This window comes from Penicillium brevicompactum (assembly GCF_028827555.1).
Source record: "Penicillium brevicompactum strain IBT 35665 chromosome Unknown utg000003l_segment0_segment0, whole genome shotgun sequence".
NCBI classification, from domain to species: Eukaryota; Fungi; Ascomycota; class Eurotiomycetes; order Eurotiales; family Aspergillaceae; genus Penicillium; species Penicillium brevicompactum.
Window position 1 is genome coordinate 2,442,570 of NW_026623206.1, and position 13,075 is coordinate 2,455,644.

The 13,075-nt window shown below is 51.4% G+C and overlaps 7 protein-coding genes across 7 annotated transcripts; 2 read left to right on the top strand and 5 right to left on the bottom strand.

Moving 5' to 3' along the window:
* Positions 1–740: 740 nt before the first annotated feature.
* N7506_004818 (type I glyceraldehyde-3-phosphate dehydrogenase) lies at positions 741–2,048 on the top strand (the record flags this gene model as incomplete). Its single annotated transcript, XM_056954112.1, has 5 exons — positions 741–828; positions 906–1,475; positions 1,528–1,642; positions 1,693–1,900; positions 1,956–2,048. 5 exons carry the CDS (start codon positions 741–743, stop codon positions 2,046–2,048), a joined length of 1,074 nt encoding a protein of 357 aa, XP_056813001.1.
* Positions 2,049–2,338: 290 nt separating this feature from the next.
* N7506_004819 (rRNA-processing protein PWP1) lies at positions 2,339–4,007 on the bottom strand (the record flags this gene model as incomplete). Its single annotated transcript, XM_056954113.1, has 2 exons — positions 2,339–3,701; positions 3,751–4,007. 2 exons carry the CDS (start codon positions 4,005–4,007, stop codon positions 2,339–2,341), a joined length of 1,620 nt encoding a protein of 539 aa, XP_056813002.1.
* Positions 4,008–4,240: 233 nt separating this feature from the next.
* On the top strand, positions 4,241–4,586 carry N7506_004820 (COX assembly mitochondrial protein; the record flags this gene model as incomplete). Its single annotated transcript, XM_056954114.1, has 2 exons — positions 4,241–4,274; positions 4,330–4,586. The coding sequence occupies 2 exons, from the start codon at positions 4,241–4,243 to the stop codon at positions 4,584–4,586; spliced, it is 291 nt and encodes a 96-aa protein (XP_056813003.1).
* Positions 4,587–5,089: 503 nt separating this feature from the next.
* N7506_004821 (rRNA-binding ribosome biosynthesis protein UTP23) lies at positions 5,090–6,148 on the bottom strand (the record flags this gene model as incomplete). Its single annotated transcript, XM_056954115.1, has 3 exons — positions 5,090–5,859; positions 5,914–6,003; positions 6,061–6,148. 3 exons carry the CDS (start codon positions 6,146–6,148, stop codon positions 5,090–5,092), a joined length of 948 nt encoding a protein of 315 aa, XP_056813004.1.
* A 1,139-nt stretch (positions 6,149–7,287) lies between these two features.
* On the bottom strand, positions 7,288–8,526 carry N7506_004822 (uncharacterized protein; the record flags this gene model as incomplete). The annotated part of the gene is made up of 2 exons (XM_056954116.1): positions 7,288–8,026; positions 8,072–8,526. 2 exons carry the CDS (start codon positions 8,524–8,526, stop codon positions 7,288–7,290), a joined length of 1,194 nt encoding a protein of 397 aa, XP_056813005.1.
* A 585-nt stretch (positions 8,527–9,111) lies between these two features.
* Positions 9,112–11,003, bottom strand: N7506_004823 (uncharacterized protein; the record flags this gene model as incomplete). Its single annotated transcript, XM_056954117.1, has 3 exons — positions 9,112–10,167; positions 10,224–10,448; positions 10,521–11,003. The coding sequence occupies 3 exons, from the start codon at positions 11,001–11,003 to the stop codon at positions 9,112–9,114; spliced, it is 1,764 nt and encodes a 587-aa protein (XP_056813006.1).
* A 695-nt stretch (positions 11,004–11,698) lies between these two features.
* Positions 11,699–12,949, bottom strand: N7506_004824 (actin-related protein 2/3 complex subunit 2; the record flags this gene model as incomplete). The annotated part of the gene is made up of 6 exons (XM_056954118.1): positions 11,699–11,778; positions 11,832–11,880; positions 11,935–12,035; positions 12,091–12,229; positions 12,279–12,807; positions 12,888–12,949. 6 exons carry the CDS (start codon positions 12,947–12,949, stop codon positions 11,699–11,701), a joined length of 960 nt encoding a protein of 319 aa, XP_056813007.1.
* Positions 12,950–13,075: the final 126 nt, after the last annotated feature.

A 13,075-nucleotide genomic window follows, 5' to 3' on the forward strand; every position in this document is an offset into this window, starting at 1 on the left:
CGAAATACCGGAATCTTCACTATATGAGGCCCAAGTTGGTCATAGTTCGGCGAAACCGGGCAGCCCCATATCGGAATGCCGATACGGAGGAAGAAAATGCCGGCGTCACCCACAAATCACGTTTGAGCAGTCTCTCAGCAAAGATTCCCCACTGGACCCGCGGGATTATTCTGATTGGAAAGCTTGCATGGGTGTGAATAATTTGGCCCCATTCATTTTCGCGGCGGCAAGCAGCGCCAAACATAGTCCAGACAGCTCCATTCATTCCTCCGTCTATCGGTACTTTACCCCAGAGTCGAGCCCCCTCCACCAAACAAAGACGAGACAAGTCATGGGTCCTTGCGTAACAAAATAACACTCCTCCGCTGCCATCGGGTAGTGGACGCGGTATTTTCGGCACGAAGGGTTGTCCTGATTGGTTCGTCCCTGTATCCATTTTGGACATCCGAATGACGGCAGAATCGCCGGCTTTGATTTGTTCTCTATGTTCCATTTGCTATGGGTTTCAAGAAACCTCGCTCTATGAGACCGTCGGACTTGTTCGATGCCGATTCTTTATCCGTATGATAGCGGGTGACGTCGGGTTGTTCGGCGTTGGGATGGGAGACACGGGAAAGCAGGTCTGGGGTGGGTTCGTTGGAACTATACTTATAGATCTTGGTCTTCCAATACATTGCCTAGTAGGCAAGAGACATACTCAATCAAACATCGATTGCAATTATCGCGCTCATAGATCCACAATGGCCCCTTCGATCAACGACGTTCCTCATGGCCAAGTGCAGGTCACTTCACCATGCAAAGTCGGCATTAACGGCTTCGGTCGTATTGGTATGTGACCATCAACACCTTGGCACTTTGGCTCGACCTGAAAGAGTAGAAATGACAAAGGCTAACCTACCAAAAAGGCCGAAATGTACTTCGCGCAGCCCTAGTCCGTACCGATATCGAAGTCGTCGCCATCAACCACACCTGCATCTCGGTTGAAGACCTCATCTACCTAATCCGCTACGACTCCTCAATGGGATATCTCGACGACCGAACTCCGATCCACATCCTCTCCGAGACCCTCATCACAGTCAACGGCAAGCAAATCGCCCTAACCTCCGAGCGCGACCTCAAGAAGCTCAACTGGTCTGCTCTGGGAGTCGACTATGTTCTCGAATGCACCGGCAAATTCACCAAGCGAGACCTTGCTCTAGACCATGTCACTTACGGCCAGGCAAAGCGTGTACTCATCTCTGCCCCTAGCTCGGACTCACCTACTTTCGTCTATGGTGTGAACTCGGACGACTACACCCCTACCGAGGACTGCCGTGTTGTCTCCAATGCAAGCTGCACTACCAACTGTGTGACTCCTGTTTTGAAGGTTCTCCAAGGATCCTTTGGCGTTCAACAAGGTTTCTTGACAACTATCCATGCTGCCACAAGGTCACAGCAGGTCCTGGATGGGTACAGCAAGAAGAACAAGCGTCTGGGTAAGTAGGGCTTCCTCCAACGTATGGTCTAGTTCTAATGACATCGTTCCAGGACGTGGCGTATTCGACAACATCATTCCCACAACCACTGGAGCCGCTAAGGCTATTGCCGCCGTGCTACCAGAGCTGAAGGGCAAAGTGACTGGTGTCTCCATTCGTGTGCCTACGTGAGTTCCATGCCGATGTCGATCACAGCTGCAATCTAACACCATTACAGTCCCAATGTCTCAATGATCGATCTCACCATCAGCACCGAAAAGCCGACCTCGCTGGCCGAAGTCATCGCTGCTTTCCGTCGGTCCGCTAAGCTCGACATGGCTGGTGTTCTCAAGGTCTCTGACGAAGAGCTTGTGAGCAGTGACTACAACGGCAGTTCTTACAGCGCTATCATTGACGCTCCCTCGTGTATGGAGTTGAACCCCCAGGTATGTCATTCTATCTCCAGGTTGAGATCGGTGACTTTTACTTACATACTACTAGTTCTTCAAAATCATGGCTTGGTACGACAATGAATGGGGCTACTCTAACAGACTGTTGGATTTGACTACCCACGTGCACGCCCAGGAGGCTTGAACTTTTCATATATATGGGGTTAGGAGTTATTGTTTGTTTCTAGATCATAGATAATATTTCAATTGAATTGCATATAAGCTCTACGACAACCTCCAGGATCTTGCGAACCTTACGAAACATCAAAAGAGCTAACCTTAGAACAAACCAAGAAGGCTACGATGTGACCAAGTGTTATTGAACATATGAGGGTTGTTTCATATTTTTGAATCATGAACAGACAGGTCATTAACATGCAAAACTCGACAAATCTATTTTTTGACATAAACAAAGGAATGATCATGGGTATCCATTTAATCCTCATCCATAGACTCCCAGCCATCACCACCACGAGGAGCCTCCTCAGCTCCCTCGCCCTCACCCTCGTCATCAGATGAGTCCTCGTTATCAACATTGATTCCAACAGTGCGCTCCTGGACCTCGTTTGCAAAGTCAGGAATGCGAGAAACAAACGCACGGCGGACACCGGCATTGGTAGATGAATCCCAAATCTGCACGCTTCCCTTGCTACCAGCAACAGCCAGACGGAAGCCAACCTCTTGGTCGGGAGCAAAAGAGGTGGAGAACACCTTGCCGACTTCCAACTTGCGGGTGACGACCAGGCTGGGGCGATCGTCTTCGACGTTCCACAGCTTGACGGTCTTGTCTGTTGAGCCAGTCACCAGGAAGCCGGGGATAGCACGGTTGATATCGAAGGAGGAGACAGAGGAGTCGTGGGCCTGCAGAGACCAAACGGGCTTGGACTCGGCGGGGGTGGCGGGCACGATGCGCATGTCGAAGCGGTACACCATACCGGCATCAGTGGTGACGTAGAAGAAGTTGGGGTCGTGGGGATCCCAGCGGACAGCCTCGACGTCGGCGTCGACGGCCCAGCGGGCTTGGACATCGGGTGCACGCATGTCGGCCGCAACAACTGTACGGTCGTAACTGCCGCTCAGCAGAATGGTGGACTCGGTAGGGTGCCAGTCTAGTGAGCAAACCTTATCCTTGTGGTAAGAGTAGGACTTGGCACAGGTGCCGGTGTTCAGATCCCAAAGCTTGACGGTCTTATCGGCAGATCCAGAGGCGAGAAGGTTGCGGTGCTGACGGTTGGCGGCCAGCGCCAGGACGGCGTCGACATGGTATTCATCGTTGGCCTTGGTCTTCTTCTTCTGCTTCTTCTTGGTCTTTTCGGCATCCTGGCCGCCTTGACCGAGGATGGCATTGGGGTACATGGAGTCCACGACGTCCAGATCCCAGATCTCGATATCAGGCTCCATGGTTCCGACGGCGACAAAATTGCCCTGTGTACGACCTTCGGGGTTCTTGCCAACGGGGATATCAAGCCACTCGGTGCACAGTGGAATTCCGGGCAGCATGATGTCGTGATGCACGTAAAGGTTGTCTGCCTTATCTTCGTAGACATAGACCTCGAGATGCGCAACCTCGTCCTCCACCTTTCCAGCAATGAGAAGATTATCCTCGGGCATGATCTGAAGCTCTTCGCGCTCCTCGTCATCGTCCTCGTCGTTCATGGTGAGGTAGGGATCCGCCTCGTTGGGCTGGTGGTAAGCCAAAGATTGTACGTTGCCGAACATGGTGACCTTCTCGCCGTCATCATCGACTTCCTCCTTGTCGTAGTTGTCCATATCAAACTCCTTCAAGACATCATCGTCACTATTGTCAAATTAGCGTCGTTTAATCATGTCTGCTTAAATCTGCTCACGTCTTTGCGTCTGTGCCTGTAGCCGAGGGCTTCTCTTCGCTGTCCTCCTCCATTGTATCATCGGCCTGCGCCTCCTCTTCCTGCTCGTCCATCTTGCCGTCCTGAGCAGCACTCATATCTTCCTTGGCATCCTCGAGCTGCATGCGCGCAAGCTTAGATATACGGCCCATCTCAGCCTCGTCGATAACATATTTGGTGGGAAATTGGGCAGCGACACCGCGCTTGACCCACGACGTAGTCGTAATCATAGAAGACATGCTGAATGTGTTGAGCCAAAACCGAACACTTGCGTCAACTTTTTTTTTTATCGGCGATATTTTTTTTATCGGTGTGTCTGGCGGGGCTGTCCGCCCGGCAGAACAAGGCCGATCTCCTCGCCGCCCGGGGATTGTGAAGACCGACGGTGTTTGCTTTGCTTCTCAAATTGTACGATTGGACTCGTTGGATTTCGTTTCAATTCTACATAATACTCCTCAGAAACACCGCAGCCATGCATTCCCACCTTCATACACCCTACAACGTCAGTACGTTGAGCCCACCACCCACTTCCTGACCAATTGATACTAATTGCATGATCAGACTGCGAGGAAATCATGACCGCCCTCGACGAATGCCACGCCCAAGGCTTCCTTATCAAGGCCATGGGAGCTTGCAATGATATCAAGCGCGATGTGAACAAATGCCTCTCTGGAGAGCGCTTCGACCGCGCAAAGCGCAATCGGGACGAGGCACGAGCCAAGCGTCAACGTATCGAGGCAATTTGGGCCAAGGAGCGCGAGATCAGCCAAGGCCCTTCCCCTGCTCCCGCCGCAGCTACTGAGACTTCGAAACAATGAGCTGTGCAGTATGCGATGCTATGTGTTATCAAGTATGGAATCGGAGTTTGGAGTGCTTTTTCTTTGCCGCGACGGGCCGCATAGTCGAGGTCCACGCCTCGCCATTTGAACTCGATCAATCTTCTCTACAATCAACTCGAACCACGAGACTGATATGGGAAATGGTCGAACCTTCACAAACGGCCTCGGGTGATTCGGTGCTGTCCTCTCCCCTCATCACATTTGAGAAAATTGTACGATATAAGAAGCGGGAATGTATATATGACCTACACTAAATCTTGAACCTTCCAAGGTTTCATCCTCTGGAAGACTAGCCCAAAGTATGACCTTTCGCCTGTGCGATATTGAGTAAAATCATTGAGTGATGTCAAATGTACATTACTATTCTGTACACTAGCTAAACTTTTAGATAAATCCATCCAATATATGAACGCCGACCTGGGATGAAAAGATAATGCATGCAATGATAACCAGCACCAGTCGCCTCCACCACGCGGACATAATCAAGCTTCAACATCCGCGTCCGCAGGTTGCGCCTCAGCAGCATCCTCAATCTCCCAATGAACACCCTTATTGTGACGGCGCTTGCGCTTAGGCTTAGGCGCAGCATCATCACCCTCAGCCTCTGCAACGACCTCCTTCTTTTTAGGCGCCGGTGCATCAGAACGCTTCTTAGCCTTCTTCACACTGAGGGGATTGGGCCCCTTCACCTTAGGTGTGCGCTTCTTCTTCGGCTCTTCATCGGATACATCCTCATCATCTCCCTCGCCATCACGCTTCCGCTTCCCGAGTGATTCTTCCACGTCTAGGCCGGCGCGGAATTTGCCGCGCTCGTGACCATCCCGCACCATCTCAGATGGGTTGCTCAGCGGCTCGAGAACCATGACTGAGCGCTTGACGTAGATGATTGGGACACCGGGGATGGAGCGGGCTGATGAGCGCAGAAGCTTCGATCGGCGCATGGCTTCCTCTTCCTTGCGGTCATCCTCGGTCTTCCATTTCCGCTTTGGTTCGTTGGGGTTTGTCTTGCGGAGGATTGGCTCCGCTGTAGCGAGGATGTAGTGCTCTTTGTTTTTCTTCACGTCTGAACCGGGGGAAAGAAGTGAGAGCAGACACTCGATCTCATCGATTGGTGTTGAGTCTGCGTTGTGCGAGCAGTGGCGGAGAGGAAGTTCTGTGGGAGGGGGGAGAAAGAGAGGTCGGTATGGCTTTTCGGTTTTGGGGTTGATGGGTTGCGCGGCCATGATCGCGGCGAGTGAGCACTTGGTCAATACTGCGATGTCATTAGTATATGGCATGAGTTGCGGGTGTTGATATTGGCACTCACGAGGCTTGACCTTGCCTTGAACTGTGCGCTCGAGGGCAGGAATCAGCTCCATTTTGAATTGGTCAGTCGCGCGAAGGAAATTCGAGTCAACTATTCATTATTAGAATGGCGTTCGACGGTCTGGGCGCATGGATAGATTGAACTTACCCAGAACCTGGTAGGCCTCTCGGAAACCGAAGGTCAGCTCATACTGGTGCATAAGCTTGCGATACTTCTTTGAACGTTTGGCCCTCATTGTGAATGGTTGGAGTCAAGACAATCAAAGACTTGATGGCCACCAGCAGAGCTTCAATCTCGACCGAAACTTTTTTCATTCTGCCGGGCGGCAACTGGAGCGGTGAGGTGGTCTGTGCTTGTACTCGGACCCTCACTCGACTGGGCTGGCTTATCCGAAATGCCTACCTATACTCCGTACTACTACTCTTTTTAACTTGGAAACATCTTTATTGACAGGTGATACCTGCCAGGAAAACGTGCAACTATCCATCTATCAGGACCCTCAATTGAAAGCTAAAGATTACCGATAGAGAACTACATTCTACTGCTTGTGAGGTATACGAAGTAGCAACCATGGTGGTATTCATTCAAGAAGCGATTGCTATTTGATAGCATCAAAGGGTATATTCTGAGTATCAAGTATCAGTTGCTCCGTTGACCATGGCTTGGACAAAACCCGCAACATGGCAAGTCCGTTTGGAGTGACTGGCCACAGTATGTGCGACCCACCTCATTGTAGAGGAAGTATGTTGACATGTGTGGTCCCTGACCCACCGAAGAGATCTCCAAGGTTGTGTATGCTCATACACAACGAAGGGGTTTGAGATCCCTGTTTCCAATTTCCAGAACACACAGCTTAGCTATGACGGGTGTTTGGCGTATATCTCTTCAGCCTGCGCTGTGCACTGCCTACTGCAGATAGTGACACGATCTTCATGATCCATAGTGCATCAAACTGCAGACCACACACCTTGGACGCTGCAAGCCTGGAATGAGATTTCCACAAGACGTGGAATATGAGCACTGAACCAAGTAAGTTCGTAGAAAGTTGGTGGAAAATGAGGTTTAATGCCATGAGGCATCACATTGTAGCGTATCCGACGACGCGCAGGATCGGATATCAAACACGCTGGCCAAATGGGTCAAGTTGCCGGACCATATTGGGTGGGCATTTGACAGGCACCAATTGAGCGAGACCGCATGGATGTGAGGAGTTCAACCTGCCGGGCCCAGGGATCGTACCAAACACTGAATGTGCGATTTGAGATTCGGCCAAACTAGCATTGACCGGCGACAGGTTGGTATAGGCGTCAAAGAGCCAGCACATACTCGTAGCACATGCCGAGCACAATTTTGATAAACAGACTGGCGTAGGTCTCATCCAGCGCGTTTCTTGCAAGACGCAACCACGACAGAGATATCATCCATCTTGCCTCCCTCAATTGCAAGTCCCTCATCAATAGCCTTCTCCATAAACGGACTCTCCGCAAAGGGATCTTGAGCTATAGTCAGAGCAGAGTTCAACAGCTCCCGCGCAACAAAGACATTGCGTTCGTCCGACAGACTCGAGTTCGGAACATCCTCATGTGAAACACGGCCCTCTTCCCATTTGTTGATGCTATCCATGATGATTTTCAGCACCTCGTGTTCCCAGAGATTATCCATCACACCGTCGGAAAGTGCTAAGATGATATCGTCCTCTTGCAATGCGACTTTGGACAAGACTGCGTCTTTCCTCGGTGTGTCGATGCTGTTTGTGCCAAGCTGCATGGGGCAGTCGAACCAGTGCCATTGTTCGGCGGTGCGGAAGAGGACTTTCTCCTCGCTTGGTCGGATCACCATGATCTTGCAATCACCTAGGTTGGTGACGTACAGCAAGGGTTTCTGGATGCCGTCTTGCTCGGCGTGGTGTAAGATTGCAGTCGCCGAGGTGGTGGTGCCTAGCCACTCGGTTGGAGACGTGGTTGCTCGCAGAGTCTCCTCGTACGCAGATTGAAGGTAACCGACCGGATCGAGGGAAGGGTCATGATTGTGTCGCTCGACCTCGAGGGCCCAAAAGTGTAGCAGAAGTCTGGACCAGAGTCTGGGGTTGAAGGAAAAGTCAGCGATCGTCCAGCTTTAGTTGGGCGCAAGGAGTTTTAAAGCAGCGGAATCAACTCACGCAGCATGACCCTGCGGCTTTGTAGCCCATGCGCCAACACCATCATCAACGCCTATAAAGTTCTCAGCGACGATGATAGCGTCGTCTCCATTATTCAAGCCCCGGACTAGCTCGCCCTTAACGGATAATCTCTTATCCTGGCTTAGGCCGTGGGTAGTCAACGGATCGGAGAACGAGGTCGAGGGCGGAGATAAGAAGGGCGGAGGAAATGGTCGCGAGGGTCGCTTGGCACATAGAGCATAGCCGGTCTCAAAGCGAAATGGAGAGGGGCGGGCGAGATGCTGGACGGGCACAGGGGTGGTGATGCCGTAGGAGGGCCCAACTGCCGCGTGGTATGGCCGTGCCGTGTGTGGGCGTTGGTGGGCACCCGCCAGGGTTGGGTTTATGCTTATGTTCGCGATCCACTTGCTAATGGACTTCCATGGTGAATGTGACACGGACGCCTTGGTCACCATCCCTAACTTGTATGGCTAGTGGAAGGGGAGTCCTTTGCCGTCAAGGCATGAGAGATGAGAGGAAGGTGGAAAAATGAAAAGAAGGGTGAAAACCCGCTCACCGGTGAGGAACGAACTCGAAGATATCACTGGTCTGAGCCGCCGACGTGATTGGCACTACGGAGTATGTCTGAGCATACGAGAACAACCTCGTCTGTTCGGACTTTTTTGGTTCTTTTGGGCATTTGAGTCATTCCCCATTCTACAGAATACACACCATTGTTCCTTGACGCATCTATTATTGTCAATAGCGACTGAAAGGATTCGTATTTCAAGGTGGATCACTTCCAGAACCCACCCGAGATATCCACTCCTTTAAGATCAGCGTTTAGCGATCTAAAGTTGCTGTCACTAATCACTAATTGTACTAAACTTCAGACTTTCTATTAAGTTCGGGTATGATTTTGAAAATCAAGATTCGTCATTCGTCACTACCTAGGAAACTTTTGACTCATATGAATGAGAGATAACTTGGCATAGCAATGGTCATGTCCAGCGTCGGAATTCCCCATGACAGCAACCCCTTGGATGAAAGGACTCGCAGATTCACGAATCCCGCTTGGCCTTCTCCCGTTCCAGCTTCATAGACTTATCCTTCTCACGCTCACTGGTGATCAGGGCCTCGATCGAATCGAAAGCCCGCTCCAGCTCTCCCGCAATCTGGCGGTCAGTCACACCGCGTCTCAGAGATGCAAAGCCATGGAAAAACATGCGAGCCAGAGTGCCGGCGGTGGTAGAGAAAGCAAGACCCGGCCATCTGTAGTGAAGACCACGTCGGACAGTCATGATGCGCACATGGCGCTCTGCACAGGGGCAGCTGCGCAGTACGTCCTTGGTACACTCCTTGGCACAAACGCAGATGGCAAAGCACACGCACTTGCGCTGCTTGGCAAGGTAGTAGGTGCGACACTTGGGATCCTTCTGGCGCTCCTCTCCGACGCTCGTGCCTTCCAGCTTGGCAAGTGTTGCGATGCGGTTATCCTTGATATTCTCCGCGTCCCGAACGTCTGCTGCGATCTTGCTGGTGTCGATGAAGGGAAGCTGTCCAAATGGAACGTCGTCTGGGGTGGCATTCCTAGGGGCCAGGGCGAGGTAACACTCAGACATCATGGCCATATTCCGACATGGGATCACGTTGAAGAAGGGAATAAGAGCCTTCCACTTGGTGCAGTAGGGCCCGGATCTGTCCTGCACAATGTTCGCGGTATGAGAACGATATCCGAGTTTGTCGTGGAGCGGAAAATCGGCGTTCTTGGTCTTGTCGACAATCTGCGAGATGTAGCTTTGCTGGAAGTGAATCGCCGCGTCCTTTCGAAGCAGAGAGCAAATACCGGGGGCATCCAGTGCGTCCTTGAAGGAGAGAACGATGCGATACAGATGGTCGGGCTCGGGGAGCAAGAATGAACCAGAATTGCGCTTGTAAATAATGCTGGTTTTGAAGGTACCACACAACTCAATATTGGCCAGTTCGATAACGACACGTGCGTACAGTGAGTAGAACAGGTTCTCCGCAATGCTGATCAAAGTCTTCAGATCGTTGCTCGTTATGTTCTCTTCGAAGCTGATGGTCCAATAGAGAAGACCGGATTCCGAGGTGTCACTCTGAGACATGTTAGTATATCCACATGTACAGGACTGGGAGGGAGATGACAACGAACCTCAACACCGTAGCTCAACAGGATCGACTGCATCAGCTTCGCCATAGTGTACAACTTGCTGAGAATACCCATAACCACACCGAGGTGAATGGATTCGTCCACACGCGTCATGCCATCGGGAAGCACAACCTCAAATTCGTCCGCGGACGTGGAGTCAGTCGAAGACTTGATCCAATCGTCACTGCTAACCGAGAAGAGACGAAGTCGTCGTCGGCTAGAGGCAATCTAAGTCCAAAAAAGTCAGTCACGTCCAGCAGACGAAAGTCAAGTAAGCTCAGCGAGATGTTGTGTACTTACCAGATGACTTTCACCTGAAGCATCCGACATGTTGAGGGATGTTGGCGTCATGGGTTCAGTCGAGGATTCGGAAGTCCTAGTGGGGTCCTTGGAGAGAATGGGCGAGATCCTGAGAGAGTTGGACGATGTTTTGCCAGAGGGAAGACGGCGGGCCCAATCCAAGGAAGACTTCCTGGGTGGACGGTCCAGTGCCTCGGGCATCAACAGTTCAGCTTCCTTCACGATAGCTTGACAGTAATTAAAGAGGCCAACCTTCAGTTCTTCCATCGCATGCTCCCAGTCAAAGACCTCCCCGTCGCCGACGCGCTCTGCAATATCATCCATCATAGCCTTGGTGGCTTGGGCGTGAGCATCAATACAATGCTTGCCATATTCGATAAACTTCTCGCAATTACCCTCCGACAATGAGACGAAAGCGTCCAGGCGAGCCCGGGAGATCATTGCGGCCATTACCACAGGGTCGACTGTTGCGTCGGACTCCATGGTGGAAAGTTCGTGAATCGCGAGAAAGAGAACCCTGGAGAGACGTGGAGATATCTAAGAACTATTGCTTGGGTCATGCAGAGCTAGACTTGCACCTGCCGCCTTGGGTAGTATCAATTCTATCTGTTTACCCTATGAAGAACGAATCCTGTACGGAATCTTCCAAGGTTGATACAATCTATGGATCTTGTATGAGATGACACATTTGCATAGTTTTCTAAGGTAATCCGATAAATTTCAAGGTTGCGTGGATTCAGCTCACCACCTGGGCAGGGCTAGTACATACATGCGGCTCTGCAGTATGCAGGAGCGGCCCCACAGACAAACCGTCATAGACTAGATGTCTCAATGTTGAATCAGAGGCTTCAGTATAATTTCAAATTGTATACGCAGGCAGAAAGCGAGTCGAGGTGTTTCGTCAATCCGAGGTTTATTTACCAGGGTGTTTCTAGCACGTCGAGTCATTCGAGTCGTCCACGTGCACGTGCACGTGCCAATTTCTTCTGGTTACTAGACACCACAAGAATGACATCCAAAAAGCAATTCTCCCTAGGTAGTATCAAAGGGATTCTCAGACTAATCTCATTACTTTGATGAGTAATATGAGGTGTTGAACAGTTGGTAAGTTTGGAATGGATGAAATTGGCTCATGGGAAACGAAGCACTCGTGAACAATATAGACAAAAAAATGAGCTTCAACCCTGCACACGGAACGTCCGACCACTGGCAGTCTTGCGCTCACGCTCCTCATTCTCAGGTCGGGCTCGGTTGAGGACTGTTTGGTGTTAGCGTGGTGCACTCTTCCCGTTTGTAATGTGAGATGTATACCTTGAAGGAAGTCTGCTGTCCTCTTTCTCATTCGTGTGTGAATGTAGGCCTATAAGAATTAGCGAATGCGTGCTTAGGGGGGTGTAGGAAATGTCAATCGCACCTTTGAGGCTTTAATGTGGTAGTGGAAGTAGTCACGGAAGGTCTGGATGTGGGAAATGTTCTCGTAGCGACGCTGGGCAGTCAAGTGACGAGGGAACAGGACTGCGTGTCGAGTCAGAATCTCAATCCGAACGTGAAGAGCAATTGGCATTCTTACCAAATGTAACGTAGCTGACCTCGCCTTCTTTGGGGCTGAGACCAGGCACCCCGGCCAATTCAAGGGGAGGGTCGTTACGGAAAAGAACCTGGGGGGCGTTCTGTAGTGTCAACACACGACGGCGGGCGTCGACGAATTCCTATGACTGTTAGTACTTGAATATATTCACGAGCATGCCTTTCACCAACCTGCAAGAACACCTTGCCGAAGATGCGGTCAGTCTCCTCCCGGAACACGGTGCTGAAGATGACGGTGACTCGATCCCAGTTGGCCTTGATGTAGATAGCCTCCTCCTCGCGGTAGTGGATCGCCATCACTTCACCGCCCTCCTTGACACCCTGAGGCGCGGACTCTGATGTATATTGAGAAGCCTCCTCGGCGAGCTTGTTGAATTCGTCGAATGCCCTCTCGAATGGGGCGGCCATCGCATTGCGCTTAAGGAGGGCAAGCTTCATAATCAGGTCATTCCGGGCTTCCTCCTCGGCGGGAAGGTTCTCCAAGTCGATCTGAACCGAGAAATCATAGCCCGGCTCGGGGGACACGATATAGGGACCGTACTCTCGCTCCAACACCTCCTGGGCTCCGTACTGCACCAGTTCCTTGAAGCATTTCACGTTGATCGAGATGAGGATTTTGGTCTTCGATTCGGGGGTGGAAAGGTGGAACGTCACTCCATCAAAGTCGGAAACCACCTGGTCAATGGAGACCGGGGATGCTCTGGAGCTTGTTAGCCGGGTGCCTGGGGGGTGTACACAATGCGGCGAGGTGGAGGTGCGGGGGAGGGAGACAAAGCATACCCTGAGAAGCGCTCCGTCAGGAGAGACTCAATTAAAACGTTCTGGTAATCTAAGAGAAGCATGACGGGCAATGCAATGGCTCATGTGCAGTGTAGAGGTGGCTGTTGTGAGGTTGCCAATGATCGTCATGGGCGGTGGGGGAGCCGGAGCGGTCGCTGTCGCCGCCCGTATTAATTTTATCCTATCGA